Below are 16,398 nucleotides of genomic sequence, written 5' to 3'. Positions count from 1 at the left end.
CGAGAAGGGCGAAATCCTCACCAACGCTTGGAACATAGAACAACTACGTCGCTTCTACCCTTAAATTCCCAAGCATTATATACATTGTTTCTCGAAATACAATAAAGAAGCGTTCTTTAGTTGTTCTAATTTTTCGAGAAACCCCCCGAGCCCATCGACGAGGGATCAGCGTTACGATAACGCTATAAGGGAGACTCGGCTCTACCTCTGTAGAGGTGCCCACCGCGGGGCTCGAACAAGACTCGGCTCTGCCTCTGCAGAACCGAGCCTCCCTCGGGGGCTAGAAGGGGGGACCACCCCCTAAGTCCCAGACACCGTTTTTAGTCGTTTTTCGAAAAAAATTCTACGCCAAACCCTCTCGCATATTCTGACAAATCGATTGTAAAAAACCTAAGGACCGAAAGTCTATCTCAGGGCCAAAAGGCCGGCCAAGCCACGAGACAGCCTACGCCTCTGGGCTACGGCAACTCCCTCAGCACCTTTTACCTGAAGGGCAACTTAGGCTCCGAGGAAGTTTTTTGCAAGAGATATGTTCAAAGACGAGACAGAGGGCAGAGGCTCGAAAATACAATAAAAACGATTAAAAATCATATATACACAAGTACTTTAAAAGGCCTCGACGGCCACAAGCGTCATGGTACAATGATGTAAGTCCTAATCTATTTACATGGCCCCTTTGGCCCAGGTCAAAACTCAGGGTCGCCAGCGTCGGCGGTCGGCGTAGGAGGAACCACCTCTTCTTCAAACAACCTGGCCAGTGCCGTGCTAGGGGCCTCAGCCGCCTCCACCAGCTTCATGACCTCCTCCTCAGCCTTCTCGTCATCCTCAGCCATGATGTAACCGTCGCTGACGGCCTCGAGGTCGATGCCGGCGTAGTGCGAGGAGACGATGGCTAGGGCACGCTTGATGCCCGTATGCAGCACCCCCCAGAGCCGCTCGTGGACTCGGCCGCTCAACGCTATCAAGCAGCTCCCGAGGGAGCTACTCGACTCGACCCCCCGACCTCTAGGGCCTTGCAGGCGGTACGGGTGGCGCTCTGCAGCGTGTTATACTCCTGGATCTCGGCCTCGAGCACCGCCTGCACTACGACAGAAGCCTCAGCTGCCCGAGAGGCCTCCTTCTTCAACCCTGCACCAAGACAAGCAGGACGGAGTTAAGCACGAAAGAAAACAAGCCAAACAGGGGCGCAAGCCTATGAGACTCACCCTCGGCTTTCTCCCCCCAGTTTTGGACCTTGACCCGAGAAGCCTCGGCCGCCCTAGAAGCCTCCCTCTCCAGCTCTACGTCACATCGGGGAGTTAGGGGTTGAACGCAAGAAAAACAAATAAAACAAGAGGCGCGGCTCAACAGGACTCACCCTCGGCCTTTTCCTTCCAGGCTAAGGCCTCGACCCAGGAGGCCTCGGCCACCTTGACAGCCTTCGCCAGGGCACCTTTCGTCAGCAGGTGCGCGCCCTGCTCCGCCCCTAGCTGCCCGGCGATGGCCTTGGCAGAGGCCGCCCCTTGTTCGGCCTGGGACCTGAAGGTGTCCCGCTCGCCGGCCACCCGGGTCAGCTTCTCCTCTAGCTCCTTGATCCACGCCGCCAAAGGGGCGGCCTGCTCCCGAGCCGTGGCCACCTCGGCCTCTATGTCAGCACAGCGAAGGCAGAGGTCCTCCACCTCCGCGCTCCGCGCCGACAGAAGCTCATTAGCATTGGTGAGCAGGTCCTTCTGCTACTGGAGCTGGTCCCAGACGTCCCTCTCCCGTCGGAGTAACATCGACTTCCCGAGGGACCGGGCCTCGAGCTCCTGGATAGGCAGAACAAACGTCAAGCACTGCGAGAAACTCGGGAAAAAGATGACATGGCACAAGAAAAGAAAGCACGTACCTAGGCAATGCCTGGCAGGTCGTCAGCCACGACGGACAACGCTGTCCGCAGCGACTGCTCCGCCAGATGGTGGAATTGCTCGAAGGAGCCCCAGTGCCCCTCCTCGGCCGCGTCCTTGAGGGCGAACAGAGGCTCCCCCTCAGGGTCGTCCCGGCTCCGCCACAAGACACGTGAGCTATCCCACCCATAGGGCTTGGGTCGTACCCGGACGAGGGCCGAGCTCCCCTCACCGGAAGTCAGAGCTGGCTGCTCCGCGGTGTTGGCCGCCTCGGCGTCCGCCACCTCCTTCCCCCAGGAAGTATCGTCGGAGGAGATTGAATGAACCTCCACCTCCCGGGCGCTCTCCCGCGACGGCGACGGGTCTTAGACCGGGGGCGGTACTGAAGCTTGCCCCGCCTCCGTCCTCGCATCCTGGGCCGCTGGCTCCGCCACGCCCAAGCCGGCCTCCGCCACCTTGGCCTCGGTGGTCCTGGAAGCCCCGGCCTCTGCCACCTCGGCCTCGGTGGTCCTGGGAGCCTCGGCGTTCGTCACCTCAGCTTCGGAAGCCCTAGAAGCCCCGGCCTCTGCCACCTCGGCCTTGGAGGTCCTAGGGGCCTTAGCCTCACCCTCGGTGGCCTCAGCGACTGAAGGCGCCTCGGCTTCATCTGACTCGTGGGCCTTGGCCTCGCGGGGCATAGGCGCCTCCTCCCCCGCTTGCTTCGTGGCCGCCTTAGTAGCCTCTCCTTGGGCAACCGGCTCCTTTGGGTCGGCCCTGGCCAACGCCGTGCCACGCTGAATGGCGGTCTGCGTGTCCACCACCCATCGGGCGGCGGAGCTGGTGCTCACCTTGAGCGCCTTACGTGGTGCCAGGGCAGGCGCTTCCGCCTGACACTTTCGGCTGAAGACAAAACACTCATGAGGTCAGCATACGACCAAAGAATGAGTAGGAGATGCTGCGAACTCCACTGACAAAACACTTACCTCAAACGGGGACACAATAGCTTCCGCACCGCGTCCCTTGTCCTCAGCAATGGCGGTGGCGGCGATAGTGGCACGGCCCCCGTGTCCGCCGATACTGGCCGGCCCTCATCGGGCTCCAACACCCCCTCGACCCTCTGCCGAGGCGGTTGAGTCGCCCCTGTCGACACCCGCTCCACATCCACCATCAAGCCCATCGGGCTGACGACGCGCTTCCCCGACGCTCGTATCTCGGGCGTGTCGGCCTTGGCCCCGGGGCAGGCGATCGCCAGCCTCGAGGCGCCCTCTCCTCCTCCTCCTGGAGACTCCAGGCCGGTCGCTGATGCCCCGGGTGCCGTCTCTTTGACATCAGGGAGATGGTCCAGGGGACCCAGCCCCGCCTCGTTCTCATCGTCATCGCTCGAAGAATCCATCGACGACGATGATGGAGATGGCTCCTCCGGGAGACCGTTGTGCCTCTGTTGCCGGCGACGTTTCTCCAGCTCATCGTGCTCGAGGCTCTTCCTCTTGCGCCTTGCCTCCTCGGCATCCTTCCGCTCCTTGTACGCCTCGGCGTGCGCCCTGTTCTCCGCTCACCGCTCTGTGTCCTCGGGAACGGGTGGCGGGGAGGCTCGCACATCCCTCATCCCCTACAGGAATGGCAAACGCAAATAAGGGAACTAATTGAAAACGTAAGGAGCAAGGAGGCCTCGGGGGCTGCAGCGATGCGTGACTCACCAGAGAGATGTACCCCCACGATGGGCGCATCTAGAACAGGGTCAGATCACTGCTCCTCTACCGCCCCTCCACCGTCTCTCTCACCCGACGCAGAACCTCCTCATCGGAAAGGGCGACGACGGACAACCGGATGCCGTCGATCGGCTCACCCGGTGTCATCTCGAACAGGCGTTGCCGCCGAGCCATCAGCGGCAGCACCCTCCGGTGGTGGAAGGCCACCACGACCATGGCCGTCGTAAGGCCGTGGTTGCGCAGCCTCTCCAGCGCCTTCAGGAGCGGCTGCAGCTTGGGCTGATCAGCCAACGAGACACCGTACCTCCACCTCTCCGGCTAGCTCTCCACAACCCGCCCGGTATAGGGGGGAAGCCAGCCGTCATCATTGCAGAGGTAGAACCAGCTGTTGTACCAGCGGCGGTTGGACGACGCGAGCTGGACCAGGATGTAGAAGGGCTGCCTGTCTTGGCGCACTTGGAGAGTGCAGCCACCGGCCCTCAACACCTTCCGCGTGCCCGTCGTGCCCACCGGCTTGGTGTTGAGCCCCGCCCGAAAGAAGTGGAGCCACAGCTCCCAGTGGGGGGCGATGCCCAGGTACCCCTCACAGACGGCGATGAAGATGGCCGCCTGCGCGATGGAGTTGGGGTTGAAGTTGTGGAGCTCCACGCCGTAATAATGCGGGAGCGCCCGCATGAACCGGTCCGCCGGCATGCCGAGGCCACGCTCATGGACGGCCACGAAGCTCACGATGTAGCCATCGCGTGGCCTCAGCTCCGGTTCGTTCCCCGAAGCAATCCACTCCGGTCTGCTGGGGTCGGTGACCGAGCGGAGGAGACCGTCGTCGACGAGCGACTACAGCGTCGCCATGGACACGTCAGACGAACCCTAAGGATCCGCCTGGAGGACAACAACGCCACCGGCCATGGGTGCAGTGGAGAATGTGGCTATGGCGGTAAGGCGTGCTCTCGCTATCCCTCTCTCTCTCTCCTTTCCTCCCCCTTCTCCCTTCTTCTCCCCGGCTCTCTCTTCCTCTGTTCTTAGCAACCGCTCGAGGACAAAAAGGGCGGACGCAGGCGGAAAAGGTAAGGAGGGGCGGGGCACGGCTCGTCACGTATTTATGAGGGAGGGAAGCGGGCGAAATGGATGGGCGACGAAACCGGGGAAGTTTCCCTTAGATCTAGCGTAGTTAATCCAGATCTGACCAAACCACCCACGTGTCCACCTTCTTCTTATTAACCGCGCGCACACAGTAACGTCCCATCCACAGACGTCACGTCGCATTCGACCATAGCAACGGCAGGCACCATTCCGTCTCCTCGAGGAACCGCCTCAAAAGGCGCACCCGCCATCGTCAGTCGATGGGAAGGGAATATCCCCCACCCGATTCCTTTCAGACTAAGGAACTAGGCACCGAGCCTGTTACGGTCCAAGAGTTCGAAGGCTGGGCCCCTGAGGGTCTCGGCAGCCGCCCCAGGACAAACAGAGTCAGGGATGACTATGGGCAAGCCCGTACATGGCCGAGGCCCAAGCAAGCAATTGCTTCGGATGCCCTAAGTCGTGTCCGAGACCGGCAGGGAGGTCTTTGAATGGGATCCCACCGTAGGGAGGCACCGAGCCCCCGGGGCCAATCGAACGGCCCTGGGACCCACTAGAGAAGCCCTCTGGTACTTTTGGAGTGCGTCTCTAGACCGCTAGCCGACCCCTATCGAATGGGGCATGGGCCTCCACTCGGACTTACCCAGTAACAGCTCACCAGAGGTGTCACTGCTCGCCCATCGAGGGTAGCCTGACATACTCCACCCCTCCTTCCGAACGAAATGGATGCGTGAGGGCCGCACAAAAAAGACAGGGAAACTCCTGATCGCCCTCTTGCTCTGAGCAGAGGCTCAGGGGCTCTTCCTGCAACCAAGCCGAGGCCCAGCGACCCGAACTCGCACTCGGGGGCTTGGCCAGGGAAACTCCTGATCGCCCTCTTGCTCCGAGCAGAGGCTCGGGGGCTCTTCCCGCAACCAAGCCAAGGCCTAGCGACCCGAACTCGCACTCGGGGGCTCGGCAAACACGATAAACACCCCTCCTTTTGAACGAAAAGGATGCGCGAGGGCCGCATAAAAAAGATAGGGAAACTCCTGATCGCCCTCTTGCTCCGAGCAGAGGCTCAGGGGCTCTTCCTGCAACCAAGCCAAGGCCCAGCGACCCAAACTCGCACTCAGGGGCTCGGTAAACACGATAAAACCCCTCACTCAACATGAGAAAAGCCCCTGGAGGAACAAATCCACTCCTCCAGGGCCTCGGGGGCTACACCCGGCGGGTGCGCTCGTGCGCATCCACCGAAGCCTCAAGTATGAAACACCATCCCGCTAGGAGCTGCCGTGAGCCAAGTCTCGTCAAAACCTCAGGGAGAGCGCTCACACTCTCCCCGAGGCTTGGGGGATACTATTGGGTACCATAAAAAGGGGTCCCCTAAGCAAGAACCAAAAAAATCGCTTAGACCTTGTAAATATCGAAGCCAAGAGACAACCACCGGCGAACCCCCACCTTATCCGAGGCCCGGCTGGACCACCCAGCCCACCTCGAACAATATCCAGGCTCACCCGAAGCGGGCTCGGCCCAAAATGAAACCACGAGGCCTCGGACGAGGTACCGATTCTCCGCCTCGCCCGAGGCCCCGCGCCACAAGGCCTCGGACGAGGTACCGATTCTCCGCCTCGCCCGAGGCCCCGCGCCACAAGGCCTCAGACAAGGTACCGATTCTCCAATTCGCCCGAGGCCCCGCGCCACGAGGCCTCGGACGAGGTACCAATTCTCTGCCTCGCCCGAGGCCCCGCGCCACAAGGCCTCGGACGAGGTACCGATTCTCCGTTTCACCCGCGGCCCCGCGTCATGAGGCCTCGGACGAGCACTCAGTTACCGACTCGCTCGAGGCCAGCTCGGCATCAACCCCGTCACCGCCGCCTTGACCGACTTCTCTGACAGGACGTCACGTCCAACCAACGCGTCCAACCACTCCCGCAACGTCGGCCAAACGGCGGCACGATATAGCAGAGTGGCCGACAAGACGGGAGTCACATCGATGCTATGCGTCCGGGACAGGACGGGGGCAGGGGTTACCGGCCGCTGTGCTCGGCACTGTGCCCACGGCTGACACCCATGCTGCACTGTGCTGCCTAACCCCTGCTCCAAGGACAGCGCGGCATGGAAAGTCAAGTCTGGGTCCCTGTAGCCTCGGAATCAGCGTACAAGACCAACTGCTCCCTCCGAGCCTCGGCTATCCGCTTTCGGGCTCCTGTAACCTCGGGACTCGCGCCCGCCGAGCCCCTCCACAATGGTTCGGCCTCTGCACCGACTGGGCCTCGGCTCTCCATGTTGTCAGCACTCTGGGACCGACACGTCGTCCGCAGTACGCACCATGCCCTGCGTCAAGCCGCAGGAGCTCCCACGTCGCACAGGATCAGGCATGACCGGCGCGTCGCTCCAGTGCACTGAGGACAAGGCCGCTCCACCGACCATGCCACCACAGTGACGAGCTATAGGGCTCGGACATACCGCCTCTGCTCACAAAACGCCACATAATAAATCCATGTACCACCCCTGTGCCTCCCTTCAACTATAAAAGGGAGTGACCAGGGCCGCTTCTAGGCAATGAGACACACACGGGCAAGCAACGCACAACGCTCTGTAACACACACGCTCCCTCACTGCAAGAGATCAACATCTCAAGCAACCCACGCCACTCTACGTAGAGACCTGGGACTAGCTCCCTCTCTCGCTCAGCTTGTAAGCCCCTACTACAAGCACCTCGATGCATGGAATACAAGATCGCTCTCTCAGACTAGACATAGGGCACCTATTGCCTGAACCAGTATAAACCTTGTGTCTCTTTGTATCACCATCCGGGATTAGGGGCATGCAGTACACTTTCACTAGTCGGTTGAGAACCCGCAGGACCCAAAACACCGACAATTTTGTATATAGATAACTATTCTCTTAGAAAGGGAAATCCCACTGCAGGTTCTACGATACACTATTGCAATCTCAGAGTATGTAACCAACTCATAATTCCGGAGGTAAATCCACAATAAATGGTTGCCAGTAATGCTAATTCAAATGATGGCATAACACCTGCACAAGCAAGGATGATGTCGCCCTCACAGACTGCTCCGCATGACGCCCACCTGAGACTCCTTGGAACAGTTATTCTTGGACCTACAGAATAGACGATTCAGCAAAAGAGTCAGACACTCTGAATTTGCACCTCTGTTCCGATCTGTGGCCCAGAGAACGTGGAGCAGAAGGCGACTGCTATGGAGGATTTCAGACGAGTCTAACTCCTGGTGAGTTTTGTTAAACACATATAAGTCCAACTCACTGGCGTGAATACAACCAGGCTAGATTATTGGCTCTGGAAGTTTGAAATTAATCGTAATGTTATATATGTCCTTATCATCACCCGTTGCAACGCACGGGTAATTTTGCTAGTAAATATAAAGACTGATTGTAAATTGACAACACATAATCGAACCTATATCAATACATCTATCTTTTGTTTTTTACATTACTTTTCTCATCTAGTATTTCATCACGTTATTCATTGTCATCGATGTTTATTACTTCAACGATGGCGAAGCCCTAGAGCGGTCAGAACCGGCTAAGGTAGCCCATAGCTGCTGCATGCACTGACGGCCCCTCCCAGGCACTTGGGTATCTAGAGACCTCGTCGTCTATCTTGCGTATCGCGCTTACGGCGATGCTCCTTCAACGATGTGCCCTGCGCATTGTGCAAATCGTTGGAGGCACGCGGTGACATGTTTTGGTGCAAAACATGATATAATTGCTTCAGATCATTTTAGTACAAATGTGTTGATGTTGAGTATCAAAAACATAGAAAACACCGCCCACTCCTTAACGCCGCCGCCGCACCTAGGGCCCCTCTCCTTCTTCCTCTTTGGTGCGTCCACTGAGGATTAGAAGGGGAGGGCACCCATCCCTTTTCTCGTAGTTTTATTTCTAGTTGCTTAGGGTTTAGTCTCAAAAAAATCTTCTGATGAAATCAGATGATTTTTTGTCATGATCATGTTTCCTGCAATGGCTTCGGAGATTGCCATGACGAGATCATCATTGTGGGCATTGATTTCATCGACAAGCGGCCAAGTGGTGGCCATTATCCCATTATCTGCAAGGGAAAGGGTGCTTCTGGGCGCCTCCAACGAAGATAGCTACTCCAGGTCATCGATCTCGTCGCGGAGAGGATTTCAAGCTTTGAAGGTGATGAATCTGCATCCTATGTTACTCCCGACGATGCAACTGCCAATATTCTTTCATCGATTTAGATATGTTTTGGACTAGTTCCGAAGTGCTAGATCTTGCGGCATGTCCAATGTTTTGGGGTTGGTCGTTTGATTCGGCATAAGGACTGCAATTGGCTCCGGTGTTTGAGGGATGCCTTCGGGGACGAAGATGGAAGAATCTAAATAAAGTACTGTGTAGTTTTTATTTCATTTTTTCATGTGTAATTTGGGGATGCACTGTGCTAAGATTTAATATAATCCCCCTTTCCTTCGAAAAAAGGAGTATCAAACATAGGGGTAGATTAAATCCCCAGATTAGCGCCATGATAGTCCGATTAACACCATGATTGATTCTTCTAACTAGCCAGAAGCTACACCCATCGAGTGTGCTCACGTGCACCCTCTAGCTTATTAGAGAATGGCTTGAAGGGTCTAAGGCTCAGACCAAAAGAGGAACTTAGCGCCTGGGAAATGAACCGAGGGGTTAAGTCCCCAATTCAAGTCACCCAAACACGGGGCTCGACTAGGACAAAGTAGCTCCCGAGCTTGGAGAACAATAGCCGAGCGAGGGCCACAGCGCACATCCTGACCTTTGCTCAGGCCAACCTTCGAAATCTATCAGGCGTCCATAGCCTGACACGCTGGTAGAGCCACAGGGCGTTAGGCCCTACTAGAGCTCTATTCCCACGCTCCCACAATGCCATGTCGGCCACTCTGAGCATAGGGTCACACCTGGGGTGTGACACAACATGACAAGGCCGGTCATGCCCCCCTCACATGGACAAGCATGGGACTGCAAGCTAACCCCACTATGCATACGATCAGGGTCATAGCATGTGATGGACACCACAAGAAGGCGAACACAGAAAAAGGCACAGCAGCGGCAGACAGCCCCTAATGGCCAGCTCAAGGCGGTGGCAGAAGATATCAAAGGCAGTTGAGCATTGTCGGTGACCACTAGAAGATGAAAGGCGACGTTTGGAAACCGCATGAAACCGTGGAACATGTACTCCCATTGCCCTCCCATATGTAAGGTTGTGCATAGGCTCCTGTAGAAGGGATCTCATGTGGACAGACTCACCGAAACCTAGATTGAACACTTAGTCTTTGATCTGCTCCCAGACCTAGTGATCAAACCCTAGACATTAGCATAGTGCTCCCCTGCATCTCTCTCTCTCTCCTCAGTTGTAAGAACTTGATTGAGCATTCTAATTCTAATATGCATTATTACTGGATGTAGGGCTTAGATGCCCGAACTAGGATAAACCCCTTGTGTTTTGAGTGCTTAAGTTACTGGAGACTCACACATCGACCCCGTCGAACAACTGATTACTGCCACATAATCGAACCTATGAAACTTGATGCACACACAAACAACAAGACGATCCCTCAGGTTGATTATTCCCCATTGGTTTGAAGTGGATTGTTGCCAAAGTACTCCTATCAGGTGGTTGGGTGTAACACCCTAAACTTTGCTCCTTTTGAAATATATATATTGATGTAATTTTGTATTTTTGTGCTCATGAAAACATAGGGAAATAATAATTTTTCATTAAATTATAATTTATCATAAGGTAGAAACATGTTTGAGCATACATCCGGATGCATTTGATTTATTTTGGTTGAGTGGTTTGGTCAAAATCCAAAATGAATTCAAATTGTTTTGAAAAGGGATTAGAAAATGGTTTGAGAAAAAGAAAAAAGAATTCTCCTCTCTCCCTCCTTTCTCCTGTTTGGCCCGCATGGCCTGGCTCTCCTCCCCACCAAGGCCAGCCCTAGTTTGGCCTGTCTCCTCCCTCACTCTCCCGCCGGCTAGTAGGGATGAGCCCACGTGCGGATGCCACACCCCTCTTTCCCCGCTCTACAGGCCCAAACCGGCCAGCCCAAAGCCTAAGCCTAGATCCCTTCTCTCCCTCTCTCTGGCTGACAGCCTGACCCAGCTCCCTCTTCCATTGATGCACCGAGCCCGTATGTCAGTGTCGTCTCCCACCTCGTGTTCGTGCCCGAGCCAGACTCTGTTGGGATGAAATCCCACTGCGAGCACCGAATCCTCCACGATTCAGCGTGCGCGCCATGCATAGACCCCTATAAAACGAAGCCATGCGTGCGCTCTGCCTCCCCATTGAAAGCCCTAGTTTGGTTTTGGATAATTGATGAAACCTGTGCACTAACCTTTGTCATGAGATGTGATATGAGCTTGGTTGGTGCAATCCAAGTTTGGAGCATGGTGGCACTCAAAGTGATGGTGATGATCACATGAAATGATGAAGATGGCGACATGTGATGATGATCAAGTGCTCAACCTAGAAAAGAAGAAAGAGAAAAACAAAACCCTATGGAGATCAAGGCAAAGGTATAATTACGGATTTCGTTTTAGTGATCAAGACACTATAGTGAGTGTGATCACATTTAGGATAGATAGCCATACTATTATGAGGGGTTCTTAACTAGACAATTCGGTCATCTAGTGCCACTAGGTGTTGGACTTCATGAATTGCATTTAGGCCTAGTGCACATCAGAGAGCAAGCGAAAATATTTATCAAAAATGATTTGAGAAATGCTAACTTGGCTCTAACATGTTTTGAGAAAACACTTTGAGAGTTAGCATCGCTTGCAGAAAGTTGCTCTAAGTTGTCGTGGAACGAAACGCGAAAGAATTTGCAACTTGGGGAAGGGGTTTGGTGCCTGCGTGGCACCGCCACCCCTTGTCCGGTGGCACCACCAGCCCTAGGGCAGTGCCCACCAGGACCTGACAAAGAAGGGCTGTTGTGGGGTGGTCACCGAACACGGCAGTGTTCACCGCTATCACTGCCTGTTCGGTGCCACTGCCCTGTTTCACCCGAGGGCAACAAGTTGGATTTATAACTGAGGGGGGCACCGCCATGGTCACCGCCATGGGTGCGGCGATGCACCACCCTATTTATCCAGAGGGGAGGGAAAATAGGGGCTCAGCCAGGGTGGCACGCCACTCCCTATCCAGTGCCACCGTTGCCCCTGTCCAGTGACCAACTAGCCGTTCGTCGACCATTGAAATTCAACCATTGGGGCACCATCACCCCCTGTCCGGTGACCGCACCGCCCTGTCCAGTGCCCTCACAGAAAGCAGCTCCAAGGGGTAACGACTCTATTTGCTTATGTGGCTATAAATAGAGGGTGTGGCTGGCCTTGGCCACTCTCTTGGCACCTCTTACACTTGTGCACACCCTTTGGAAGCTGAGCAACACACTCCACTCACTTGTTCACTTGATTTCATCATCTTGAGTGAGATTGGAGAGCCTCTAGTGCATTGCATTGAGTTGCATCATCTTGTGGCACTAGTTGGGTGATTTGAGCTGGTTGTGAGCTTGTTACTCTTGGTGTTTGCTGACACCTAGATGGCCCGATGATTGGAGGATCATTGAGTGAAGTTGGTGATTGTCTCCGGCCTCGATTGATTGCTTGTGAGGGGTGTTGTGCCTTCCCCGACGGAGTGCCAAAGACAACTCTAGTAAATTGCTCGTATCATTGAGCTACCTCACTTGTGGGTAGGTTCTTGCGGTGTCCAATTGTTTGGACGTGGTTTGTGAGACACCTCTTAGCCGCCGAACCATCAAGTGTTGGTCGACACAATGGGGACTAGCGTGCCGACAAGTATGTGAACCTCGAGAGAAAAATCTTGTGTCTCTTGTGTGACTGGATTTCTCCCAATGATTGGATTGTCTTCATCTTGTGATTGGTTCATTCCTCGACATGGCGGTATAATCACCATACTCACTCTTTTACATTCCTTGCAAACTAGTTGTCAAGCTCTTTAGTGTAATTAGTTTTGAGAGCTTATCTTGCTTCCTAGTTTAGTATCACCTAGTGGAGCTCTTTTGTGTAGACTTGTTGAGAGCTCTTAGTGAGTAGTGACATAGCCATTATTTGTGCCTAGTGATCGTAGCAACTAGAATTGTTGAATAGGTGGCTTGCAACCCTCGTAGAGCTAGAGCAAAATTGCATTTCACCATTTAGTGTACTAACCTCTTGCTCTAGTGTATTTGTAGAAATTTTTATAGGCTATTCACCCCCTCTAGTCATTTAGGACCTTTCAAGTGGTGTCAGAGCCATGGTCACCATTTGATTGAAGGCTTAACAACCTTGGTTTCAAATTATGGCTCAAGTTGTGTTCAACCATGTGGGGGGCAAACCACCGTTCTTTGATGGCACATGCTATGATTATTGGTAGAGAAAAATAAAGATGTATCTTGGTTCAATCAATGATCAAGTGTGGGATGTGACTGAGAGTGACTATGTGATTCTTGATCTAGACAATCTCACCAACACCGACAAGGCCAACAAGCAATGCAATACAATGGCTCTCAACACCATCTACAATGCCATTGATTCCAAGGTGTTTGAGCAAATCAAGGATTGTGAGAAAGCTAGTGAAGTGTGGAAGAGATTGGCGGAGACCTATGAGGGCACACTGGCGGTGAAGAGTGCCAAGCTATACATCCTCAAGGACAAGTTGACAAGCTTCAAGATGAAGGATGATAAGAGCATTCCAGAGATGTTCCATAGATTGTAAGTAATTGTCAATGACTTGAAGGCTTTGGGAGAGAAGATCAATGATGATGATGTCTCTCATCGGTTCTTGATATGCTTACCTCCTAGATTTGAGACATTGAGATTGATCATCATTAGAGGAGGATTGAAGCAACTCACCCCTAACCAAGTACTAGGTGATGTCATGACACAAGAGACATACCATGTGGAAAGGGAGGGGGTTGACAAGGATGACAAGAAGGAAGATGGAGACAAGAAGAAGAAGAGTGTGGCATTCAAGGCTAGCTCATGATCCAAGAACAAGGGCAAGTCCAAGAAAGAAGAATCAAGTGATGATGAAGATGCTAGTGACATTGATGATGAAGCCATGGCTCTCTTTGTGCACAAGTTTGGAAGATTCATGAAGAAGAAGGGCTATGGTGCAAGAAAGAGAAGAGATAACAACAAGAGCAAAGAATATGTGAGGATATGCTATAATTGCAAGAGCCCCGATCATGTTGTAGCGGATTGTCCCTACAATAGTGACAATGATGAGGATGAGAAGAAGAAGCGTAAGGACAAGAAAGAAAAGAAGGAGAATGTAACACCCCAGGTGTTTGGCTTCCACATTTGCACTTGCATTTCATAAACATGAGCATCATTCATCCATTCATGAGTTTAGAATTGTATGAAACATGCTTTTGAAACATTGCAACATATTGCTATATTCTATGTGTGATTGTTTTAGGAAAATGAATAGTGTGTAACACTCAAGTGCAACATGTGCAACACACTTTAGTGAAACATGGTTAGCTAGTACAATGCCACAAACTCATGAAACACATGAAACATGGTTTTGAAACAGAATTAACAAAGTCACTTGTTTTTCCTTGTTTCAATACATGTGATGCTTGATTTTGGTGTTACCAATGTGTGGTGTGGCTAATTATCCTCTTAAGCAACTTAGTTATACTTAGAATGTCATTAGGAACAATGTTCATGTTGATCATTTTGCCTAATTAAGTTTCCAAGTCATGGTTTGACTATTGTGGACCCCTAGAGCTCCTTGGTTTGACTGTTTAAAAAGTATAGCTTAGAGTGTTTGCATGTCTGAGCAACCTAAAGCAAAGTTGTAGCAAATTTTATAAGGAACAAACTTTGTTTAGGAGCCAAGTCATGAAAATGTGTAGGACATGCTCAAATAGGCCCACAAGCTAGAAATCAGTGTTGTTCCAACACTTAGAAATTTTCTAAGTGTTGGGACTGTTTTCCAGTTTCTTGAAGGGGACTTTGGAGCCTTGTAGATTGAAATCCATGGTGAATTAGCTTGAGCTCATGTTGAGTTAATTGGAGTACTCACCTAGCTCTATCACGTAGTTCAACTAGATTAGCAATTGGCCGAGTCGATTAGGAGATAAGCACCGTCGAAGATCGCCTGTCAGTCGGCTCCATCAGGCCTGATGGCCGTTCTGATCAGGCCGGTCATGGCCGACTGAGGCCAGAGGGTGGCCGCCGCGTGGATGCCACACGCCCGGCTTGCCCTGACCGTGCTGCACGCTGGCTGGCGTGAAGTGGAGGACGTCCTGCTGCCTCTCCACTCACCCGCACATGCCCTGCCTTCTCCTTCACCTTAGCATAGCGTCCGCCACAACAGCACCGCCTCCGACATCGACGCTGAGCAAGCGCCGTCGCCTATCTCACTTGCCACCGCAAAATCGCCGCCTCCACCTAACCCACAGCTCCGCCGTAGCCTCCTTTAGCTCGTCCATCACGCCGTTGAGCCGGTGAACTGAGGTAGTGGCCACATTTCGATTCCCGCCGCCGTCCGGACCTCGCCGGAGTTGCGCTCTCCGTGTCTAGCACTACACCACTCCTCTTTTCCTTCCCTAGCTCCCGTCTTGTCTTCTCCGTCACACACTGATGCTCGGGTGAAGATGTCACCATCCCCACCGGTCCAATCAGGCCGGAATGCGGCCGCGCGCCGCTAGGCGCCATGGCTGAGCCGCCGAGCTCCGTGGCCGGGGGTACTTGGGGTCGGTAGAGTTTGAGGTTAGGGTGTCAATCGACGTGGGAGGTCGAGGCGGTCATGCTGGTGCCGTCATCGTCGCCAAAGACGCCGCCGTCGGCGAGCTCCGCCGGGTTCCCGTCGAGCGAGCCGTGTCCCTTGTTTTTTTGTGTCGCTGACGCATGGGCCAGCTGACATGTGGACCCGGCCTGACAGTGACTCAGTATTCAAAAGATAGTTCAATTAGCTCAGATTTGATTGCTGTTTTGTAAAAATTGTATCTCCAGTTTTGTAAATCCAAATTGGTGGTTCTAATTTTGTTAGGATCATGGTGAAGTGTAGTATTTAGGAAAAATATGACATGAACACTTGTAGTGGAATTTTTGGATGAATCAAATTGAAACTTGAAATGTGTTTTTAAATGAATGCAAACTTGTTTAAATTATATCTTGAGTTTCTGTGCTCCACAAATTATGAAATTTTGTTGCTGAGCTCTCCTTGCTGAGTAGAAGCTCTGGTAAAAATTTGAGAGTCATTGCATGTATGGTTTTTGAGTTATAGATTTTCCTTTTATCATTGAATGATCCTTGTGTGAATTTTTGTAATTTATCTATGAATCCAATGACCATGAAATTTAGTGGAGGATGTCCTAGTACCTTAAGGATGCTAGGAAAAATATAAAACCTATTGCTTGACACTTTTCACTAGGGTTTCCTAATTATGTCATTTTAAGCCTTTATGCCTTGTCATTTTTGTGTAGGATGTTATACTTGCTCAAATGATGTGAAATTTTTACAGTAGTCTACTTGGAGCATGTAGTACCTACTGTAATTTGTGTAGATTAAATGGTGCAGTTTTCATATATGTTTATCATTCCTCTTAATTAATTAAATAAACTAAGAAAGGCATTAAAAGAAATGAATTGGGAGTGAACACTTTATTTCCTGGTGTTCTTGTGATATGCGTGATAAGTGAGTAAAGTTGGTTTTGTCCAATTATATGTTTACAACATGAGTTAATAAATATTTCCCTGCATTATGCCTTTCGGGACAGTTCTCGGGACTTT

At 52.6% G+C, this 16,398-nt stretch overlaps 1 protein-coding gene across 1 annotated transcript; it reads right to left on the bottom strand.

Moving 5' to 3' along the window:
• Nucleotides 1-961: 961 nt before the first annotated feature.
• LOC136536791 (uncharacterized) lies at nt 962-3,237 on the bottom strand. Its single transcript, XM_066528971.1, has 6 exons — nt 2,828-3,237; nt 2,249-2,744; nt 1,879-2,152; nt 1,774-1,787; nt 1,433-1,682; nt 962-1,128 (listed from the first exon to the last, which is right to left on the bottom strand). Exons 1-6 carry the CDS (start codon nt 3,235-3,237, stop codon nt 962-964), a joined length of 1,611 nt encoding a protein of 536 aa, XP_066385068.1.
• Between the last annotated feature and the right edge of the window lie 13,161 nt (nt 3,238-16,398).

Source organism: Miscanthus floridulus, chromosome 2 (genome assembly GCF_019320115.1).
Source record: "Miscanthus floridulus cultivar M001 chromosome 2, ASM1932011v1, whole genome shotgun sequence".
Classification (NCBI taxonomy): domain Eukaryota; kingdom Viridiplantae; phylum Streptophyta; class Magnoliopsida; order Poales; family Poaceae; genus Miscanthus; species Miscanthus floridulus.
Note: the sequence above shows the minus strand (reverse complement) of the source record. Positions and strands in the feature narration are given on the sequence as shown.